The following is a 22,646-nucleotide window of genomic DNA, read 5'->3' on the forward strand; positions in this document are numbered from 1 at the left end:
TTTTTTTTTGTAGATAAGGTATAGAATTTTGAAAGTTGATGTGGTCAGGTAACGGAAAGGCGAATTCAAACTCATCAACCGTTTTCTTTCTCTTATATTAATATGTTAGAAAAATTGGGAGCGTTGAAGGGAACTTAGTGGTTGTGAGCAAAAAATGTGATTTTTGAGTTGTTCCTCGAGGCTAAACAAGCCCGAGTGATTATGTATTCTTGGTGATTATGCATTAATGATCATTATGAACTATTAATAATTATGAATTGATAGTGATTGTGAATTATTAGTGAATTGCATGAAGAGATTATACTACACGGACGAAATAGAACATGCATGATTATTTTTTTTGGTTCGAGGCTATGCCAGCCCGAAAAGACAACTCATGTCAATAAATGTCCCAGTCTTGTGGCTGTTGACGAGCCCAAGAATAACCGATAATAAAGAGTGAGGTATGATGTCCTCAGAAATCACTTGAATATTCCAATTGTTTTGCTTGGTGACAATATTGTATGATGTTCGTCCAAACCATGGTTTTAATTTACAACCCTATTACATCTGATTAAAGGTCACGTAATTCAAAATGTCTGTTGATAACTAGTATAGAATTATTAAAGTAGAGTAAAGTATATGTCATTTTTTTTATACCCAATCAAGGGAACTATGTCCTCTCATGCATAACTCACTCCCCTTCCAGTTCAAGATTCCTCCGCTTTGGGAACGACGAGCACAGGTGGTACTGACTTAATCTCTACTCGGCCAAAACTATAAATGCTACCAAAACCATCTGTTAAACAATTAACCTTTATCATTCAAAGTCGAAGTGCTACCCCCCCCTTTGTTTTTACTGAGGTGAATATTTTATCAGTCACTGAGGGGAGACTAAGATGAGTACCATTTGTATAATCAATGAGTAAGTTAAACAGAAACAATAATGGTGGGACTATAAAAAAAAAAATCCTATCATTACAAAGAGATCTTTATTTTGTTTTTGTTGATTTGGAAAAGGCCTTTGACAGAGTCCCTAGAGAGGTGGTGAAGTGGGCAATGAGAAAGTTTGGCTTGGAGGAGTGGCTGGTTAGGGTAGTTATGGCTATGTATGTGGGTGCTCACACCCAGGTAAGAGTGAATGGAGATTTGAGTGATGAGTTTTCCGTGAATGTTTGTGTGCATCAGGGGTCAGTTTTGAGTCCCGTGTTGTTTATCATGGTACTTGAAGCCCTTTCACGTGACTTTAGAAATGGACTCCCGTGGGAGTTGTTGTATGCTGATGATTTGGTGTTGATTGCAGAGAACAAAAAAGAGGCAGAGGAAAGGTTTAGGAAGTGGAGAGATGGTATGGGGCACAAGAGCTTAAGGGTAAATGCAGATAAAACAAAAGCGATGATATCTAGAGTTGGTGGCAGTACTATCAAAGATGAGGGAAAGTGGCCATGTGCAGCTTGCCACAAGGGCGTGGGAAGTAATTCCATATTGTGCGGTGTTTGTAATAAATGGGTGCATAAGAGATGTAGTGGTATCAGAGGTAGACTGCGAGATAATGCTGATTTTATGTGTCGTGTCGGGGAGAGCAGGTGGAGATTGTCAGACATGAAAGAATTGAAATTGCTGGTGAATCTCTTGAGTGCGTGGAAGAGTTTTGTTATTTGGGAGACATGTTGTGTGCTGGAGGTGGGGCTGGAGCTAGCTCTGTGGCTAGGGTGAGAAGTGGTTGGAAGAAGTTCAGGGAGCTCTTGCCTCTCCTGACATTGAGAGGACTCTCCCTACGTGCTAAGGGGTCTTTGTATGCAGCATGTGTTAGGAGTGTAATGCCGTATGGTAGTGAGACCTGGGCAGTGAAGGGGGAGGATATTCGCTGGCTCAGACGTACAGAAATGACAATGATTAGGTGGACGTGTAGTGCGTCCCTGCATCCAAGGTCTGGGGGGGCTGGGTTCACGATGGAAGAGTTGAGAGGTAGGATGGGACTGGAGTGTATTGGTGTTGTGATGAGGAGGGGTAGATTGAGATGGTTTGGACATGTGGAGAGGATGGGGGATGATAACTGGGTGAGGAAGGTGAGAAGTGTTAATATTGGGGGTGGGGTTACGAGGGGTAGACCGAGAAAGACATGGGACGAGGTCATTAAGTGTGACCTCAGGGTTAAGGGACTGAACAGAGAGGCTGCAATGGATTGTGCAGCATGGAGAGCCGTCATTAGGTGACAAAGGCTGATGCTTGCAAGCATGTTGGAGCCTTTAAAAATGAAAAAAATTCTGTCTTCACTGGTTAGAATATTTGCAGTGTAACTTGCTTGCTAATAATCCATCCATCCATCCGTCAACCAATCCCATGTTGCCCCATGAGGAGCGTAGAAGCCCAGTGCTAGGCAGTTGGTCCTGACATTTAAGATGAGAGTGACCAGCCTCATTCATCCCTGGGTGGCATTATGTGAGCAATAAACCGCAATCACCCCTTGGATATAAACCTTCACCAGCTCAATGCGATTGGAGCACAATAATTACCCACTAAACCACCAGGCGCCAAAATCTGGTTATATGGTTACCACCCAGCGTAGTAAAAGGTTTCCTGGTGTACAGGAAACCATTTGGCTTGTCACTCAGTGTAGAGTCACCGACAGGCAGAAGGAAGAGGAAAGAATGAAGGAATGAAAGAAAGAAGGGGGAGTGTAAAGTCACCCGCAGGCAGAAAGACGAGGAAAGAATGAAGGAAAGAAAGACAGAAGAAGATGAAAAGAAAGAAGGATGGAGGAGAGGACAGGGCAGACACCCGAGAGCAGCACTACAACATGATAATAATTCACTCTCATCTTAAATGTCGGGACCAATTTACCTAGCCAGGGGACCTTTGCTCCTCATGGGCAGCACAGGATTGGATGATGGATGGATGGATAATAACATAATAATAAAGTAATACAATAATTCATTCATTCTTCATCAAATCCTATGTCGCCCCACAGAGGAGTGTAAGAGCCTGGGGCTAGGCAAGTTGGTCCTGACATTTAAGATGAGTGATCAGCCTCACTCATCCCTGAGTGGCATTATGTGAGCAATAAACCCCAACCATCCCTTGGATATAAACCTGCACTGGTTCAATCTGATTGGAGCACCTTAATTACCCACTAAATCATCAGGCACCCTGATTTGGTTATATGGTTACCACCCAGAGCAGCAAATGGTTTCCTAGTGTACAGGAAACCATTTGGCTTGTCACTCAGTGTAGAGTCACCCTTGGACAGAAGGAAGATGAAAGAATGAAGAAAAAAAAGACAGAAGAGGAAGTGTGAAGTCACCCGTAGGCAGAAGGAAGGGGAAAGATTGAAGGGAAGAGAGACAGAAGAGGAAGGAAGTTAGAGAGGAAAGGGCAGACACCCAAAGCAGCACTACATCGAGTGAGTGGATGGTGAGCGCCCCCACTAATAATAATAACAACAACAATAACAATAATACTGTAATACCTGCTCTTCCAAAGAAAACATATGTATGTTTACTGTAGTGAATATTAAGGACTGAAGGATGGTTCACTCAGAACAGACTCAAAACATGAAACCTTGATACACCAAACTAACATGTGCCCTGTACAGTCAGGCATCACAGTAATCGTAAGTGAAAAACAATTGTTAAAAAAATAAAAAAAAAGTCCTATATTTTTTAAGTCCTATACACTTATTGACTGTACAAGTGAATGGCTGAATAATGAGGGTACATACAATATAATGTAGTTATGTTAATTAGACAACAACAAGTCTATCTGCATACCCATTTCATAGAGGTGAACTGAACTTAATAAAGCATTGGGTTAAACTTACTGGGTCAGCCTTATTGAGGTATGAATTAACTGTCAACAAACATCAGCATTGCAAATGTCACCCAGCAGCAATGAATGACACATTTGTCTTCATGCACACAGCTTTACAAACCAGCCCATCTTAATATGAAAATCACAGGCTGCAAATCGAAGTGTTGTCAATTGGGACACTGATCTCACTGGGCATGGGAGAGAGAAGATGGCACATTAAGATGTGATTAATTGTTGTGAGGACTACAAACTACCTCCTATATCTCTACCTTGTCACAGAAAGGACCCAGTTGAGGCTCTGTCTGCCACAAAGGGATGCTGGATTCCTACCAGGTGTATGTATTGTACTGTAACTACAGTATAGGGCAGCCTCACAGGTGCAGCTGCTTACTGGTGGTCGATGTGTCCCCTCAGCCAGACAGACCAGAGTTAAGGAACAACAAAAACTAACATGCTTATTCTGGTGCAACAAGTCTATCCATGTCTGCATTAATTTGATTTTTTCCCCCCACAAGGAGTTATGGAGAGAGAGAGAGAGAGAAAGATACAACACTGTGCGGCTTGCTTTTTAAATTTATTAATTTAATTTTTTTTATTCTGCTCTGGACAAACTGGTTCAATTTCCATGTAAGAGGACTCAGAGTACAGTAAGATTTTTGATGCCATGAAAATTTCATTCATGCTAACAAAGCATGTGGAAAATGAGGGTACAATGAGGGAACACTTTGGAGTCTGTTCTGACTAAAGCAAGATGATTTTATGCAGTAGAGAGTATCCAGAGTGTTCAATGGATAATATTTCCCTGGAATCTAGATTAACCCTTCACTAGCCAACAATGCAATTACAGCCTTAATATAGTAAATGCCTGGAAATTTATTCAGCTTAGAGGACTTCCAGCAGTTAAATGATAAAACATGACAACATTCACCTGTTTCCCTGGTGCACTTGAAGCCATCACCACTGAAGCCTGAAGCACACACACACTGAGGGGTGCCGGACACCTCCTTACACAATGCATTGGGGTCACACGGCACACCAGCACAGGTTCCCAACTCTACCAATCAAAGTACCATAAGCATTCAGTATGCACTACAGTACATACGGTTTTTGACAAACCAAAACTGATTACTGATATACCCTACAGTATATAGCAAAAACTCTATCCTCATCATTAAAGTAAAAATATACCACAATCATCATATGCTATCAATGTCTTAGCCTCTGAAACACAGCTCAGAAATTTTCTGACTTTATTGTATCTACTGCCAAGTGACATTATTCAGCCTAGAGAAACAATTCACCCTTAATACCTAAAGACTATCACAATTACTGGTAATTCTTAAATGGACAGTTGAGAAGACTCATGGAGATCTCTTCTGAGAGGTGGACTGGGGTTAAGCAACAATAACAACAACGACAGCTAGATGCTAAAATTCATTCTTGTAATCAAGTAAATGATATTTTAAAAACTGAACATGACCTGAAAGGAAATAAAATGGTTTAGATGAGGTAAAAAACACATAAATGGGTGGAGCTTTGCATTCAGTCAGACATTCCACTAAGGTTGTAAAAAACACTTAGAAAAAGAAAGCCACACAAATGTCTGCACAATGTTTTTAAGTGTCCAGGTCACACAGATGATGTATCTGAAACCATATCTGAGTGTGAAAATCTTTTATCAATGTCTGGTCAGCCATCACAGACATGGTTACAACCAGTCAACGAGAACAAAAGCATATATGGTGAATAAATTTTGCTTCCTTAGACTGTTTTTCTAAGATGCAGTTTTACATCATGCAGCACCCCCAACAGGTATGGTGCTGTCCCTACTTAACCAACCTTAATGGGCTATCAGCACTCGGTGAACATACAAGAGCCAAATCTGCTGGAACAAGATAACAAAAAATTTAAACTAAACAGACTAGACAGAAAAGCTAATCCTGGATGTATTGTATCATGTTTCAATGTCTGATTTCCTTAATTATTTGCACACTCATTTCCCTCCTCTTCATGGCTCCACTAATCAATCCTCATCAAGAACAAGCTCTACTGGGGTTTGCTTACTGGAGTTGAAGACTGGTTTAAAAAACCTACTGTATACTAGATTTTGGCCAGGTTATATAGAATTGGACCACATCAATTTCTCTTAAAAATTGATGTGGCTGAACACCAGAACCAGACCAAACTGGACTGGATTTTAAATTACCAATAACAACTCCAGACCAGATGCCCTTCCCGGTGTCTACCAGTACGTCTAATGTAGGATAAAAAAATTTATCACTTTGGATGAAAGTATAAATCTAACTACTTAGTCCACACTAGTCAAAACTGGGTTATGCAAAACTGAAGGGGTGAATATGACTGCTTAAGGTGGTATGCAAAAAGATTAATTCTCGGAGAGGGCAAAAAAAATATATATACAGGTATATATATTCTATGACTGATATTCTTTACAAAAAGCTTAAAAGAATCCCAAATTAACAAAATGATGGCAGAAAAGGAAAGAATAGGATGACTCTGTGTGTGTGTGTGTGTGTGTGTGTGTGTTTACCTAATTGTGATTCACAGGAAATGAACTATGCTCATGGGATCCTTCACCTTTACCATTCAATTTGTGTGTGTGTGTGTGTGTGTGTGTGTGTGTATGTGTGTGTGTGTGTGTGTGTGTATGTGTGTGTGTGTGTGTGTGTGTGTGTGTGTGTGTGTGTGTGTGTGTATTTACCTAATTGTGATTCACAGGAAATGAACTACGCTCATGGGATCCTTCACTTTTACCATTCATTTTGTGTGTGTGTGTGTGTGTGTGTGTGTGTGTGTGTGTGTGTGTGTGTGTGTGTGTGTGTGTGTGTGTGTGTGTGTGTGTGTATTTACCTAATTGTGATATACAGGTAATGAGCTACACTCATGGGGTCCCGTCTCTGCTTCTCAGTAAGTCAAATTTAGTTTTAAACTCATTTAAGTTTTTAGATTGGACGATCCTTTGTCTAGGCGATTCCACATGTCTATACATCTATAAGAAAAACTATATTTCTTGACATCCATCAAGCAACTTGGTTTCTTCAATTTCATTCCATGTCCTCTTGTTACTCTCTTATCCCATAAAAACAGATCTTCTCTGTCAATTTTATCTACTCCCATCATGGTCCTAAACACTGCAATCATGTTGGCCCTCTTTCTCCTTTCCTCTAAGGAAGGCATTTCAAGCCTCTCAAGCCTCTCTCTGGACGACAGATCAGCCAGGCTGGGGACCATCTTGGTTGCTGTTCTTTGTATTCTCTCAATCTTGTTTATATCTTTCTTTTTGTGTGGGGACCACACTATTGCTGCATATTCTAACCTGGGGCAGATCATGGCCACTATCAATTTTTTCATCATCTCCTCATCCATATAATGAAATGCTACTCTTATGTTAGTCAAGAGTTTATACGTTTCTCTAACTGTCTTGTTAATACGTTTTTTAGGTGACAAACTATCCTGGACCAGCACTCCCAAATTTTTCTCTTCTCTCGCTTTTGTGATTCATTCAGTACCCATCAATTAATTCAGTGATGGCCTCTTGGTACTTTTACCCATTTCCAATATTTTACATTTCTTTGCATTGAATTTCATTTCCCACATCCGGCTCCAATCATGTATCCTATCCAGATCCTCCTGCAGCATTTTACAATCCTCCTCAACCTCTACCTTCCTCAAGATCTTTGCATCATCAACAAACAGACTTGCATAACTGTTCACTCCATTTACCGTATCATCAGGAACATTATTGGCGCCAACACCAAGCCCTATGGGACTCCACTTGTTACTTCCCTCCATCCAGACATCCAATCCTTTATTACTGCCCTCATTTGTCTGTCTCTCACAAAGTCTCTCATCCATTCCAGGAGGTTCCCCTTCAGTCCTCCGATATGCTCTAGTTTCCACATTAGTCTCTTATGGGGTACCTTGTTGAAGGCCCTCTCCAAATCTAAATACACACAATCCACACAACTGTCTCTCTCCTGCAGCACGTCAATTGCTCTTGAGTAATAATTAAACAAGTTGGAAACACATGACCTTCCACTTCTGAATCCAAACTGACTTTCAGGCAAAATATTCATCTCTTCCAGATATTTTATCCATCTATCTCTCAGGATTCTCTCGCACAATTTTGCGACCATATTGGTTAGGGAAACTGGTCTATAATTCAGGGGTTCTTTCCTGTTTCCTCCCTTATAAATTGGTACAACATTTGCCCTCTTCCATTCTTGAGGCACTTTCCCCTCTTCCAGAGAACACACAATTAAACTGTGAATCTTATCCGCCAGTTGTTCTCTGCATTCCTTTAGTACCCAATTAGAGATTCCATCTGGTCCTGGGGCTTTCCTTACATCTTGAGTTTCCAGTAATTTATACACTTCCTGTACCTCCACTTTTATATCTTTCATCACTACATTTCTAGTCACTCCCTCTCCTTCCACAAACTCCTTTTCGTTAGTGAGAACTGATTGGAAACATTTGTTCAATATTTCAGCTTGCATTGCCACATCTTTATAAACCTCTCCTTCTACTTTCAGTTTGGTGATACCTTCCTTTTGTTTCAGTTTGCCATTAACAAATCTATAAAACAGTTTGAGTTCATTCTTACATTTGTCTCATACCTTTTCAAAATTCCTGTCTTCCTCTCTATGTATTCTTCTGTATTCATTTCTAGTTCTTTCATATTCTTCCATTCTTCTGTCGTTGCCTCTCTTTCTCCAATTGCTCCAAGCTGTGTCTCTCTTTTTTACTGCTATCATACACCTTCTATTAAACCACTATTTTTTCATGTTCTCTTTCCCCCTTCCTCTTGGCACAAATTTTACCACTCCCAATTTATAAAGGTCTAGAAAGATATCCCACTTCCTCTGTATCTCTCTTCCTTCCCTGAATTTTCTCCCATTCGCATTTTCAAAAAATTATCTCAATCATGTAAAGTTTGCTTTCCCAAAGTTGTATCTTCCCTGCCTATAAAGCTCGTCTCTTGGCTCCACATTCCCCATTATCATCTGGAACTCGATGATCACATGATCACTTTTCCCTATAAGACATACATATTTCAAAGATTCTATAACATCGGGTTCTTTGGTAAACAGTAAGTTTAATCTTGCTGGTGTGTCCTCACCTCAGAACCGTGTCTCTTCTATGACCCATTGCGTCAACACATTGTTCGTTGTTATATTTAATAATACAGTGCCCCACAAATCTTCGCTGCCTCCTGAGTCCCATTCCTCCCAGTTCACCTCTTTACAGTTAAAGTCACCCATTAAAATTATACTGTTGCTTTTCACAATAATTTTCTGAAAATAACTTGCCATGTGTGACAACATCACCTGGTATTCATCCTCCTCCCATGCTCTCTCTTGTTATTCTCTCCAGTCTCTAATTTCATATCTATCACTTCAGCCCTGCCCTCTCCCATTTCCACGGTATATACATTTATGTTGTTCTTCACTGCTATCATCACTCCTCTTCCACTTTTTTCTTCTCTGTCTCTTCTCCAGTGTTTGTACTCACCATCTCCCATATGAACATCAATATCTTCCCTTACCTTGGTCTCTATAAAGCACATAACATCAGGTTCATATATCCTCAAGAAATTGTTGATTTCTAGCCTTGCCGATATTAAACCATCAACATAAGTATATACCACCTTCAAATTATTTATCATGTTTTTTATACCCTCTTCTCTCCTTCTCTCTGTCAGTACCACATCCTCAATTTCTGATCCATAACTCTCCAATACAACACTGTTTTCTCTTCCTCCGTTCTCTGTTAGTTTTTTACCTTTGCTTCCTTTACTAATGTCTTTATTTTAGCTCTATCTTCCTCATTTGCATCTCTCCTTATCCAACTATTTTTAAACCATGCTTGTCTGATAACTTCCATATTTTATTATATCATTTACTGTTGTTTGAGACAAACTTTACCTTCAATGGCCTTGCCCCTCCTTCCTTGTACTTTCCTAAATTAAACACTTCTTCAATCTCTTCTTGAGCTTTGTTGTTTCCCTTTGTAACTACTGATAATATTTCTTTAACCTTGCTCGGTTCTTCTCTTTCTCTTTCTGATCTTACTGTCATAAGTTTCTCTTTTACTCCTGAAATTACTACATTTTTTCTTATCTGCTACATCCCTGATTAAAGATTCTCTACTTCTCAGTACCCTGACCACTTCCTTCTCCACCATTTTCTTGCCTTGTTGTTCTATAATCTCTTTCAAATTTACATTTCCTTCTTCCTGAATTTTCTTCCACCCCTTATAATGCTCCTTCATTTCTTTAATGTGTTCATCTTGCATCCTTGATTTGGATTCAGACTCATCTAGTTTGCTTTTCATCCTGTCCCTTTCTTCTTTCAACCTCTTTTTCTCCCTCTTAAGCTACTTTATTTCATTAAAGGCAGATTCATTACTCACTTTTAATTCTGTGACTTCTCTTTCTTGTTCATCACTGCATGTACAAACATTTTCCAGTGTGTGTGAGTGTGTGTGTGTGTGTGTGTGTGTGTGTGTGTGTGTGTGTGTGTGTGTGTGTGTGTGTGTGTGTATTTACCTATTTGTAGTATACAGGAATTGAGCGATGCTCGTGTTGTCCTGTCTCCATATCCACATTTATCAATTTTACTTTTACACACATGCATGTTTTTCTCCTGCACCACCTTTTTGTCTAAGTCGTTCCAAATACTTATGTATTTACCCAATATGCCTAATTGAGATACATACGAAATATGCTATGCTCGTGGGTTCCCATCGCTATTTCTCAGTAAGTCAAATTTAGCTTTAAACTCGTTTAAGCTTTTAGACTGGATGATCTCTTTGTCCAGGCTATTCCATAAATCTATACTTCTGTAAGGAAAGCTATATTTCTTGATATCCTTCAAGCAGCTTGACTTTTTCCATTTCATTCCGTGTCCTCTTGTTGCTCTCTTATCCCATAAAAACAGATCTTCTCGGTCAATTTTATCTACTCCCACCATGGTCCTGAACACTGCAATCATATCTCCCCTCTTTCTCCTTTCCTCTAAGGAAGGCAAATCCAGCTTTTCCAGCCTCTCTCTGTATGACAGATCTGCCAGACTGGGGACCATTTTGGTTGCTGTTCTTTGTATTCTCTCAATCTTGTTAATATCTTTCTTTTTGTGTGGGGACCACACTACCGCTGCATATTCTAACCTGGGGCAGATCATGGGCACTATCGATTTCTTCATCATCTCCTCATCCATATAATGAAATGCTACTCTTATGTTAGTCAGGAGTTTATAAGTTTGTGTGTGTGTGTGTGTGTTTTTACCTAGTTGTGATATACAGGTAATGAGCTACACTCGTGGGGTCCCATCTTCGTTTCTCAATGTCAAATTTTGCTTTAAATTTGTTTAAGTTTTTAGGCTGGACGATCTCTTTGTCTAGGTTATTCCACAGGCCTATGCATCTATATGGAAAACTATATTTCTTGATATTTGTCATGCAGCTTGGCTTTTTCAGTTTCATTCCAAGTCCTCCTGTTACTCTCCCATCCTACAGAAACAGATCTTTGCTGTCAATATTATCTACTTCCATCATGGCCCTGAACACTGCAATCATGTCACCCCTTTCTTTCCTTTCATCTAAGGAAGGCAGATCCAGCTTCTCCAGCCTCTCTCTGTAAAACAGATCTACCAGGCTAGGGACCAGCTTGGTTGCTGTTCTTTGTATTCTCTTGATCTTGTTTATATCTTTCTTTTTGTGTGGGGACCACACTACTGCTGCATATTCCAACCTGGGGAGGATCATGGTCACTATCAATTTTTCATCATCATCTCATCCATGTAATGAAATGCTACTCTTATGTTAGTCAAAAGTTTGTATGTCTCTCTAACTGTATTGTTAATGTGTATTTCAAGTGACAAACTATCCTGGATCAGCACTCCCAAAACTTTCTTTTCTTTTGCTTTTCTAATTGGTTCATTAACCATCAAAAAATTCAGTGATGGCTTCTTGGTACTTTTACATTTCTAATATTTTGCACTTTTCTGTGTTGAATTTCATTTCCCACAACTGACTCCAATCATGAATCCTATCCAGGTCCTCCTGCAGTAAAGTCTTCCTCGTCATCTACTCTGAAGAACTTTGCATCATCAGCAAACAGACTTGCATAATTGTTCATTCCATCTACCATACAGGTTATGTAAATCTGGAACATTACTGGTACCAACACCTAGCCATGTGGGACTCCACTTGTTACTTTCCTCCATCCTGATATCCTGTCCTTTATTACTGTCCTCATTTGTCTGTCTCTCAGAAAGTCTCATCCACTCCAGGATGCTTCCCTTCAGTCCTCCTATGTGCTCCAATTTCCATATTAGCAACTTGTGGGGTACCTTGTCAAAGGCTTCCTCAAAATCTAAATACACACAATCCACCCAACCGTGTCTCTCTATAGCACGTCAGTCGCTCTTGAGTAAAAGCTCAACAAGTAGGAAACACGTGACCTTCCACTTCTGAATCCAAGCTGACTTTCAGCCATAATGTTCATCTCCTCTAAATATTTTATGCATCTGTCTTTCATGATTCTCTCACACAATTTTGTGACCATCCTGGTTAGGAACACTGGTCTATAAGTTGGGATATCTTCCTTGTTTCCTTCCTTATAAATTGGTACCACATTGGCCCTCTTCCATTCCTGAGGCATCTTCCCCTCTTCCAGAGAACACACAGTTAAACCATGAATCTTATCCACCAGGTGTACTCCGCATTCCTTCAGTACCCACATAGAGATACCATCCAGTCCTGGTGCTTTCCTTACATCTTGAGTTTCCAGTAATTTCTGCACTTCCACTTTTATATCTTTTATCACTACATTTCTAGTCACTCCCTCCCAGGGGTGCACCCAGGAATTTTCTAAGAGGGGGGGCCAGTAGTAAGGTGAAGTCAGGTAATCCAATAATTACCGGGAGGTCACATGCAGGTTTAGAGTCAGGGAGTTGCTGGCTCATGTGTTACTCTCTGTTTGTACTTGCCAAATTTTCATGTTTTGCTGTTATCGAAATAAATATATAGAAATTTTTAAAGGACCCAGAGAGCTAAGGGAGGGGCCCTGGGCCCACTGCCCCCCCCCCCAGGTTTGCCCCTGCTCCCTCCCCCTCCACAAAATCCCTTTTTTTAGTGAAAACCAACTGGCAACATTTGTTCATTTTCAGCTTGCATTCCTTCCTTTTGTTTCAATCTGATGTTGACAAATCTATAAAAAAGTTTCGGTTCTTCCTTACATTTGCAATTACTGTATACCTTTTTCAAAGTTCCTTTCTTCCTCTCTACGTATTCTTGTACAATCATATCTAGTTCTTCAATATTCTTCCATTGTTCTATTATTACCTCTCTTTCTCCATTTTCTACATGCAATGTCTCTCTCTTTTTTTTGCTATCATACAACTTCTGTTAAACCAATTCTTTTTCCTGTTTTCTTTCCCACTTACTCTTGGAACAAGTTTTTCCGCTCCCAAATTATAGAGGTCTAGAAAGATACTTCCTCTGTATCTCTCTTGTTTCTCTGAATTTTCTCCAATCTGCATTTTCGAAAAATTTTCTCAGTCCTGTGAAGTTTGCTCTACCAAGTTGTATCTTCCCTGCCAATAAACCTCATCTGTTGGCACCACATTCCCTTTAATCATCTGGGACTCAATGACCACATGATCACTTTTTCCTATAGGACACAGATATTTCAAAGAGTCAATTACGACACATTTTTCAGTTAGCAGTAAATCTAGTCTTGCTGGTGTGTCATCACCACACACACATAAGTGTGTGTATTTAACTAATTGTATTTTACATAATTGTGATATACAGGAAATGAGCTACGCTCGTGGAGTCCTGCCTCTTTTTCTCATTAAGTCAAATTTTGTTTTGAACTCGTTAAAGTTTTTAGACTGGACGACCTCTTTGTCCAGGCTGTTCCACAGGTCTATGCATCTATATAGAAAGCTATATTTCTTGATATCCTTCAAGCAAATTGGCTTTTTTAGTTTCATTCCATGTCCTCTTGTTACACTTCCATCCTGTACAAACAGATCATTTTTATCAATTTTATCTAGTCCCTTCATGGCCCTGAACACTACAATCATGTCGCCCCTCTCTCTCTCCTTTCCTCTAGGGGAGGCAGGTCCAGCTTTTCCAGCCTCTCTCCATAAGGCAGATCTGCCAGGCTAGGGACCATCTTGGTTGCTGTTCTTTGTATAAACTCGATCTTATTTATATCTTTCTTCTTGTGTGGGGACCACACTACTGCCGCACATTCCAACCTGGGGCAGATCATGGCCAATATCAATTTTTTCATCATTTCCTCATCCATGTAATGGAATGCCACTCGTATGTTAGTCAAGAGATTGTACGTCTCTCTTGTTAATGTGTTTTTCAGGTGACAAACTATCCTGGATCAGCACTCCCAAATCTTTGTTTTCTCACTTTTTCATTGGTTCATTACCCATCATGTAATTCAGTGATGGCCTCTTGGCACTCATACCCATTTCCAATATTTTAAATTTTTTGCGTTAAATTTCATTTCCCACACCTGGTTCCAATCATGGATCCTATTCAGGTCTTCCTGCAGCATTATATAGTCTTCCTCAACTTCTACTCTCCTCAAGATCTTTGCATCATCAGCAAACACACTCGCATAACTGTTCAGTCCATCTACCACATCATTTACGTAAACAGGAACATTACTGGCGCTAACACCATCCGGACATCTTACCCTTTATTACTGTCCTCAATTGTCTGTCCCTCAAGACGTCTCTCATCCAGTCCAGGACATTTCCCTTCAGTCCTCCTATGTGTTCCAATTTCCACATTAGTTGCTTGTAGGGTACCTTGGCAAAGGCTTTCTCCAAATCTAGATACACACAATCCACCCAACTATCTCTTTCCTGTAGCATGTCAATAGCTCTTAAGTAAAAGCTCAACAAGTTGGAAACACATGACCTTCCACTTCTGAATCCAAAGTGACTCTCAGCCAATATGTTCATCTCCTCCAGATACTTTATCCATCTGTTTTTCAAGATTCTCTCGCACAATTTTGCAACCACGCTGGTCGGGGACACTGGGCTATAATTCAGGGGTTCCTCCCTGCTTCCTCCCTTATAAATTGTTACCACATTGGCCCTCTTCCATTCCTGAGGCACTTTCCCTTCTTCCAGAGAACACACAATTAAATCGTGAATCTTATCTGCCAGTTGTTCTTTGCATTCTTTCAGTAACCAAGCAGAGATGCCATCTGGTCCTGGAGCTTTCCTTACATCTTGAGTTTCCAATAATTTATATAATTCCTGTACCTCCACTTTTATAACTTTCATCACTACATTTCTAGTCACACCCTCCCCTTCCAGAAACTCCCTTTTCTCTAGTGAAAATCGATTGGAAACATTTGTTCATTATTTCAGCTTGCATTGCCGCATCTTTGTAGACCTCTCCTTCTACTTTCAGTTGGGTGTTTCCTTCCCTTTGTTTCAATTTGCCATTCACAAATCTATAAAACAATTTGAGTTCATCCTTATATTTGCTATTATACCTTTTTCAAAGTTCCTTTCTTCCTCTCTGCGTATTCTTGTCCTGTATATTCATTCTAGTTCTTTTATATTCTTCGTTTGATTTAATATTACCTCTCTTTTTCCATTTGTTCCATGCCATGTCCCTTTCTTTTTTTACTATCATGCACCTTCCGTTAAACCAATCCTTCTCCCTGTTTGCTTTCCTACTTACTCTTGGAACATGTTTCTCAACTCCCGAATTACAGAGGTCTAGAAAGATATCCCACTTCCTCTGCATCTCTCTTGTTTCTCTGTATTTTCTCCAATCCACATTTTTGACAAATTTCCTCAATCCTGTAAAGTTTGCTTTCCCATAGTTGCATCTTCCCTGCCTATAAAGCTCATCTCCTGACACCATGTTCCCTTTTATCATCTGGAACTCAATGACCACATGATCACTTTTTCCTATAGGACACTGATATTTTAAATTTTCAACTACATCAGGTTCTTTAGTTAGTAGTAAATCTAATCTTGCTGGCGTGTCGTCTCCTCTGAATCTACTCTCTCCTCTGACCCACTGGGTCATAACATTATTCAATGCAATATTTAACAACACAGTACCCCAAGAATCTTCATTGCTTCCCGATTCCCATTCCTCCCAGCCCACCTCTTTACAATTAAAATCCCCCATCATCATTATGCTACTGCTTTTCTCAATCACTTTCTTGAGACAGCTAATCATGTCTGACAACATCTCCTGATATTCATCGTCCTTCCATGTCCTTGTCTTAGGGGAAAAGTATACCACTGCAATGTCTCTCTTGCCATTCTCTCCAGTTTCTTTCATACTTATCGCTTCAGCCTTACCCTCTCCCAGTTCCACATTTTCTACACTGATGTTGTTCTTCACTTCTATCGTCACTCCTCCTCCCGTTTTTCTTTTCTGTCTCTTCTCCACAGTTTGTATTTGCCATCTCCCATATGGATGTCAATATCCTCTCTTAACTTGGTCTCTATAATGCACAATATATCTGGTTCATGTACCCTCAAGTAATCATTGATTTCTAACCTATCTATCTATCTATTGCCAGATGCCATAATCCCGTACGGGGTGGCCATTTGACTCTGAGTTACTTGTTTTACAGGGAGGGGCACTAACCCTCCACAAACCCACTTGACACGTAGGAAGCACGTATAGTTTGGTTATATGGTTACCACCCAGTGTTGTAAATGGTTTATTGGCTTACAGGAAACCATTTGGCTTGTCATTCAATGTAAAGCCACCTGTAATGGAAAGAAAAGCATGGTAGTGACAGGAAAGATGGGAGAAATAGGAAGAGAGGAGGGCAGGCACAGAAAAAGAATGATAAAGGCTAAGGAAGAAGTAGGCAGCACTACATCAAGTGAGTGGATGATGGTCGCCACCACCTACCACTATAGCGGATATTAAACCTCCAAGATTAGCATAAGCCTCTTTCCAACTTTTCTCGCTGTTCTTTATTCCCTCTTCTCTCCCTCTTTCTGTCGGTACCACCTCCTCAATTTCTGATCCATAACTCTCCAACAGAACATTGTCTTTTCTTTCTCTGTTCGTTTTTTGCTTTTGCTTCCTTTAATAGCTCCTTTATCTTTGCTCTTTCTTCCTCATTTGCGTCTCTCCTTATCCAAACATTCTTGAACTTCTCCTTTTCTGATAATTTCCATGTTCTGTAAATAATTTCATTTACCGTTGCCTGAGACTTAAACTTTACTTTAAGTGGCATCGCCCTTCCCTCGTACTTTCCTAACCTAAACACTTCTTCAATCTCTTCTTGAGCTTCATTGTTACCCTCCATAACTACTGATACTATCTCTTTTGCCTATTCAGTTCTTCTCTCTCCCATTCTGACCTTACTAACATCCGCTTTTCTTTTGTCCTGAAATTATCATGCACATTTTCTTGTCTGCTTCATCCCTGACTAAAGATTCTCTACTTCTTATTGCCCTAACCACCTTCTTTTCCACCTTTTCCCTGCTTTCTTGTTCTATATCTCCTTCAAATTTATATTTCCTTCCTCATGGATTTTCTTCACCCCTTGTGATTTCCTTAATATGTTCATCATGCATCCTCGACTTTGATTCATGCTCATCTAGTTTACTTTTCATCTTGTTCCTTCTTCTTCCAACCTCCTATTTTCCTTCTTGAGCTGTTTTATTTCATTTGAGGCAGATTCATTACTCAATTTTAATTCCGTTACTTGCCTTTCTTGTTCAGGACTGCGTGTACAGACGTTATCCAACTTGTTCTTAAGTATCTTAATCTCTTTATCCTGTTCTAAGGTCCGATCCTGTAACTCTCATATTACAGTGGGGCACCAATTTTCGTGCCTAATTGGGTCCAAAAATAATGCGCGAAAGTGGAATTAGCGAAAGTTGGGGCATTGTCTTTATGGCAAAAAGGCTAATTGGTTCCCGGTTATCCTAAAGTAACATCAGATTTTCATTTTCACTTGCAACACAGTACATCAAATCATTATTGTACATTGCATTGTGAGATACAAACAATAAAAACTGTACAGTACGCATTATATGAGGAGAAACATACCACAGAGACCAGGCTGAGGTGCCGTTTCTTCACTCCAACACAATACTCTCTTTTAGCCTTGGCCTTTCCTCCCGACTTTGGATGTCCCGGCCACTTTTTATCACCACCACTGCCTCCTGGCCCTCCCCCCACACCACCAGGCTCTCCCCCCACACCACCAGGCCCTTTCCCCACACTACCAGGTATAGTAGAGGCCATTGAACCGTGAGAATCCAACACAATGGAGCTAGCATGCTCGTACACAATGGCGGGAATGGGTGGACAGAGTGTTGACATGACGTCATTCAAGATGGCGGTGGGTTGCGGGCGGGCGGTGCAGGAAATTCAAAGTTCAAAATATTGTCCCAAACCCAAAATTTGTGCGCGAAAATCGATTTTTTTCAAGCGAAAGTGGAAGTTAGGGAATATTTGGTGCATGCCGCGAAAGTGGATTCTGCGAATCCTGCTGTAGCGAAAGTTGGTGCACTACTTTGACCATACCTTCTTTAATTCCTGGACATTCCTCTCTGCCATTTTCTCCACTCCTGCAACTCTTGTTTGATTCAGTTTAACACTTCCTTCACCCTTATCCTCATCAGTGAAGTCCTCAAACTTGCCGCCATCGGGTGTAAACAAAGAGCTACCTCATTCTGCCATGATGCAACCTTCAAAAACTTTACACTTTCACTGTATTTTGTACTCTTGTTGGACCAAAATCTGCACTTTTTTCACTACTATCAGACGGGATCACCATTCACGTATTCATTTACATAATCACAACAAGCTGGGTTCCTTTTCGCCGCTTGTTCGAAGATTAATTCCCCATGATCAACAAAGAGCTCCGTCTGTGTGTGTGTGTGTGTGTGTGTATTTACCTATTTGTATTTACCTATTTGTAGTATACAGGAATTGAGCAATGCTCGTGTTGTCCTGTCTCCATATCCACATTTATCAAGTCTACCTTTACACACATGAATGTTTTTCTCATGCACCACCTCTTTGTCTAAGTCGTTCCAAATATTTAAGAATATACCTAATTGTGATATACACAGAATGTACTATGCTCGTGGGTTTCCGTCGCTGTTTCTCAATAAGTCGAATTTAACTTTAAACTCGTTTAAGTTTTTAGACTGGATGATCTCTTTGTCCAGGCTATTCCATAAGTCTATACTTCTGTAAGGAAAGCTATATTTCTTGATATCCTTCAAGCAGCTTGACTTTTTCAATTTCATTCCATGTCCTCTTGTTGCTCTCTTATCCCATACAAACAGATCTTCTTTGTCAATTTTATCTACTCCCACCATGGTCCTGAACACCGCAATCATGTCTCCCCTCTTTCTCCTTTCCTCTAACGAAGGCAAATCCGGTTTTTCCAGCCTCTCTCTGTATGACAGGTCTGTCAGACTGGGGACCATCTTGGTTGCTGTTCTTTGTATTCTCTCAATCTTGTTTATATCTTTCTTTTTGTGTGGGGACCACACTACCGCTGCATATTCTAACCTGGGGCGGATCATGGGCACTATCAATTTTTTCATCATTTCCTCATCCATATAATGAAATGCTACTCTTATGTTAGTCAAGAGCTTATAAGTCTCTCCAACTATCTTGTTAATGTGCTTTTCTGGTGACAAACTATCTTGGACCAGCACGCCCAAATCTTTCTCTTCTCTCCTTTTTGTGATTAAATCATTACCCAAAAAATAATTCAGTGATGGTCTCCTGGTACTTTTACCCATTTCCAATATTTTACATTTCTTTACATTAAATTTCATTTCCCACGTCCGGCTCCAATTGTGTATCCTATCCAAATCCTCCTGCAGTATTTTACAATCCTCCTCAACCTCTATCTTCCTCAAGATCTTTACATCATCAGCAAACAGACTCGCATAACTGTTCACTCCATCTACCATATCATTTACGTAAATCAGGAACATTACTGGCGCCAACACTGAGCCTTGAGGGACTCCACTTGTTACTTCCCTCCATCCAGACATCTTTTCCTTTATTACTGTCCTCATTTGTCTGTCTCTCAAAAAGTCTCTCATCCATTCCAGAAGTTTCCCCTTTAGTCCTCCTATATATTCTAGTTTCCACATCAGTCTCTTATGAGGTACCTTGTCAAAGGCCTTCTCTAAGTCTAAGTACACACAATCCACCCAACCATCTCTCTCCTGTACCACATCAATCGCTCTTGAGTAAAAGCTCAACAAGTTTGAAACACATGACCTTCCACTTCTGAATCCAAACTGACATTCAGCCAAAATATTCATCTCTTCCAGATATTTTATCCATCTGTCTTTCAGGATTCTCTCACACAATTTTGCGACCATGCTGGTTAGAGACACTGGTCTATAATTCAGGGGTTCTTCCCTGTTTCCTCCCTTGTAAATTGGTACCACATTTGCCCTCTTCCATTCTTTTGGCACTTTCCCCTCTTCCAGTGAGCATACAATTAAGCTGTGAATTTTATCCGCCAGTTGTTCTCTGCATTCCTTCAGTACCCAATTAGAAATTCCATCAGGTCCTGGGGCTTTCCTTACATCTTGAGTTTCCAGTAATTTATACACTTCCTGCACCTCCACTTTTATATCTTTCATCACCGGAACATTTCTAATCACTCCCTCCCCTTCCACAAGCTCCTTTTCTTTAGTGAAAACTGACTGGAAACGTTTGTTCATTATTTCTGCTTGCATTGCCGCATCCTTAAAGACCTCTCCATCTACTTTCAGCTTGGTGATTCCTTCCTTTTGTTTCAGTTTGCCATTAACAAATCTATAAAACAGTTTGGGTTCATCCTTGCATTTGTCAATTATACCTTTTTCAAAATTCCTTTCTTCTTCCCTACGTATTCTTGTGTATTCGTTTCTTGTTCTTTCATATTCTTCCTTTGTTCTGTCGTTACCTCTCTTTCTCCAATTGTTCCACGCCTTATCTCTCTTTTTTTTGGCTATCATACACCTTCTATTAAACCACTCCTTTTTCCTGTTTTCTTTCCCTCTTACTCTTGGTACAAATTTTTCCACTCCCAAATTATAGAGGTCTAGAAAGATATCCCATTTCCTCTGTATCTCTCTTGTTTCTCTGAATTTTCTCCAATCCGCATTTTCAAAAAAGTTTCTCAATCCTGTAAAATTTGCTTTGCCAAAGTTGTATCTTCCCTGTCTATGAAACTCGTCTCTTGGCTCGACGTTTCCTATTAACATCTGGAACTCAATGACCACGTGATCACTTTTTCCCAAAGGACAGAGATATTCCAATGATTCTATTACATCGGGTTCTTTGGTGAACAGTAAATCTAACCTTGCTGGTGTGTCCTCACCTCGAAACCGTGTCTCTTCTTTGACCCACTGCGTCATCACATTATTCATTATTATAAATAATAATATCGTACCCCACGAATCCTCGCCGCCTCCCAAGTACCATTCCTCCCAGTTCACCTCTTTACAATTAAAGTCACCCACCAAAATTATATGTGTGTGTGTGTGTGTGTGTGTGTGTGTGTGTGTGTGTGTGTGTGTGTGTGTTTACAGAAATGAATCATGCTTGTACTGTCCTGTGTATTAAACCATTTTTATCACACATATCTTTAAATTTATGAATAGGTTTGGCAAACACTATTTTATTCAGTGGTGCACTTCACTGATGAATTGACCTGTTTGGGAAACTGAATTTCCTTACATTTTTAATGCCTCTCTTTTTATGTAGTTTTTTGCAGTGTTCTCTTCCTAATGCTTCCCTGTAGGTTATATATTCATTTGTCTGTTTTCTCTTTCCCTGAGATGCATTTATATAGCATAATCGTGTCTCCTGTTTTCCTTCTCTCCTGAAGTGTTGGTAGATTCAATTTTTCTAGTCTTTCTTCACAGTATAGATCCCTTAGCCCTCCTCAGGTAGACCTCTGTCCACCCTTTTGCCTCAGGTAGACCTGGGTCTACCAGACCCAGGTCAGAAACAAGGTCAGAAAACACACTTTTGTTTTATTTATGACAGATCCAAACATGGTATGACATTCTTCAATGTATATGCAATACAGCCATGTAAATACTCTTAATTTTTTAATTCATTATATATTTTTACCTATTAAAAAAAAAAAGAAAAAAAAATGTCCTTTTTTAAATATTCAGGGAAAAAATGAAAACAACATCTGATTGTAACTTTGTGTGGTGCAACTGGCAGTAGCATCATGGAGCTTCATGGTGTGATGTTGGGGTGCCTGAAGCTGCGACCTTATTTGCAATCAGGGAACAAAATAAAGCACCCTGCTCAGGTAGAGCTGGGTCTCTGAGACCCCCCCCCTACACCGGAAACGAAGAGTTCGAAATTGCCCTTTCACCCCTTACATGGGTACAAAAGGCAGGCAGCTATTGGGGGGTACAGGGTTCCCGGGTGTTTAGAAGGTAGTTTACCTAACAAACTGGAGGGGGAGGGGGTCTCAGAGACCCGGCTCTACCTTAGGAGGGTTAAGCTTGGTACCAATCTTGTGTCTGCCCTTTGTACTTTTTCGATCTCATCTATATGTTTTTTGAGATAAGGATTCTAGACTACTGATGCATACTCCAGGGCTGGTCTGATGAATGATGTTATTATCTTTCTCAGCATGTCTTCATTTATATATGTGAATTCCATTCTCATATTAGCAAGCACTGTTACGTACCTTCTCACTGATGTGGTCAGCTGGAGATAGTCTGTTACCGATAATCACTCCTAGGTCCTTCACCCATTCTGATATGTGTAGGGTTGATCTTCCTAACTTATAATCCCAATCTGGTCTTTTCTCACTT

At 40.1% G+C, this 22,646-nt stretch overlaps 1 protein-coding gene across 1 annotated transcript in view; it reads right to left on the bottom strand.

Annotated features, from left to right (window-relative positions):
* Nucleotides 1-22,646, bottom strand: part of Ndg (Nidogen) — a 527,328-nt gene that overhangs the window by 275,024 nt on the left and 229,658 nt on the right. Inside the window, exon 13 of the mRNA XM_080283492.1 lies at nucleotides 4,718-4,843. Coding sequence (XP_080139618.1) covers nucleotides 4,718-4,843 — 126 coding nt within the window. The remainder of the gene's footprint in view (nucleotides 1-4,717; nucleotides 4,844-22,646) is intronic.

The sequence above is a fragment of the Coenobita brevimanus genome, chromosome 97 (assembly GCF_032717465.1).
Source record: "Coenobita brevimanus isolate Jiangsu-jjx chromosome 97, ASM3271746v2, whole genome shotgun sequence".
NCBI lineage: Eukaryota > Metazoa > Arthropoda > Malacostraca > Decapoda > Coenobitidae > Coenobita > Coenobita brevimanus.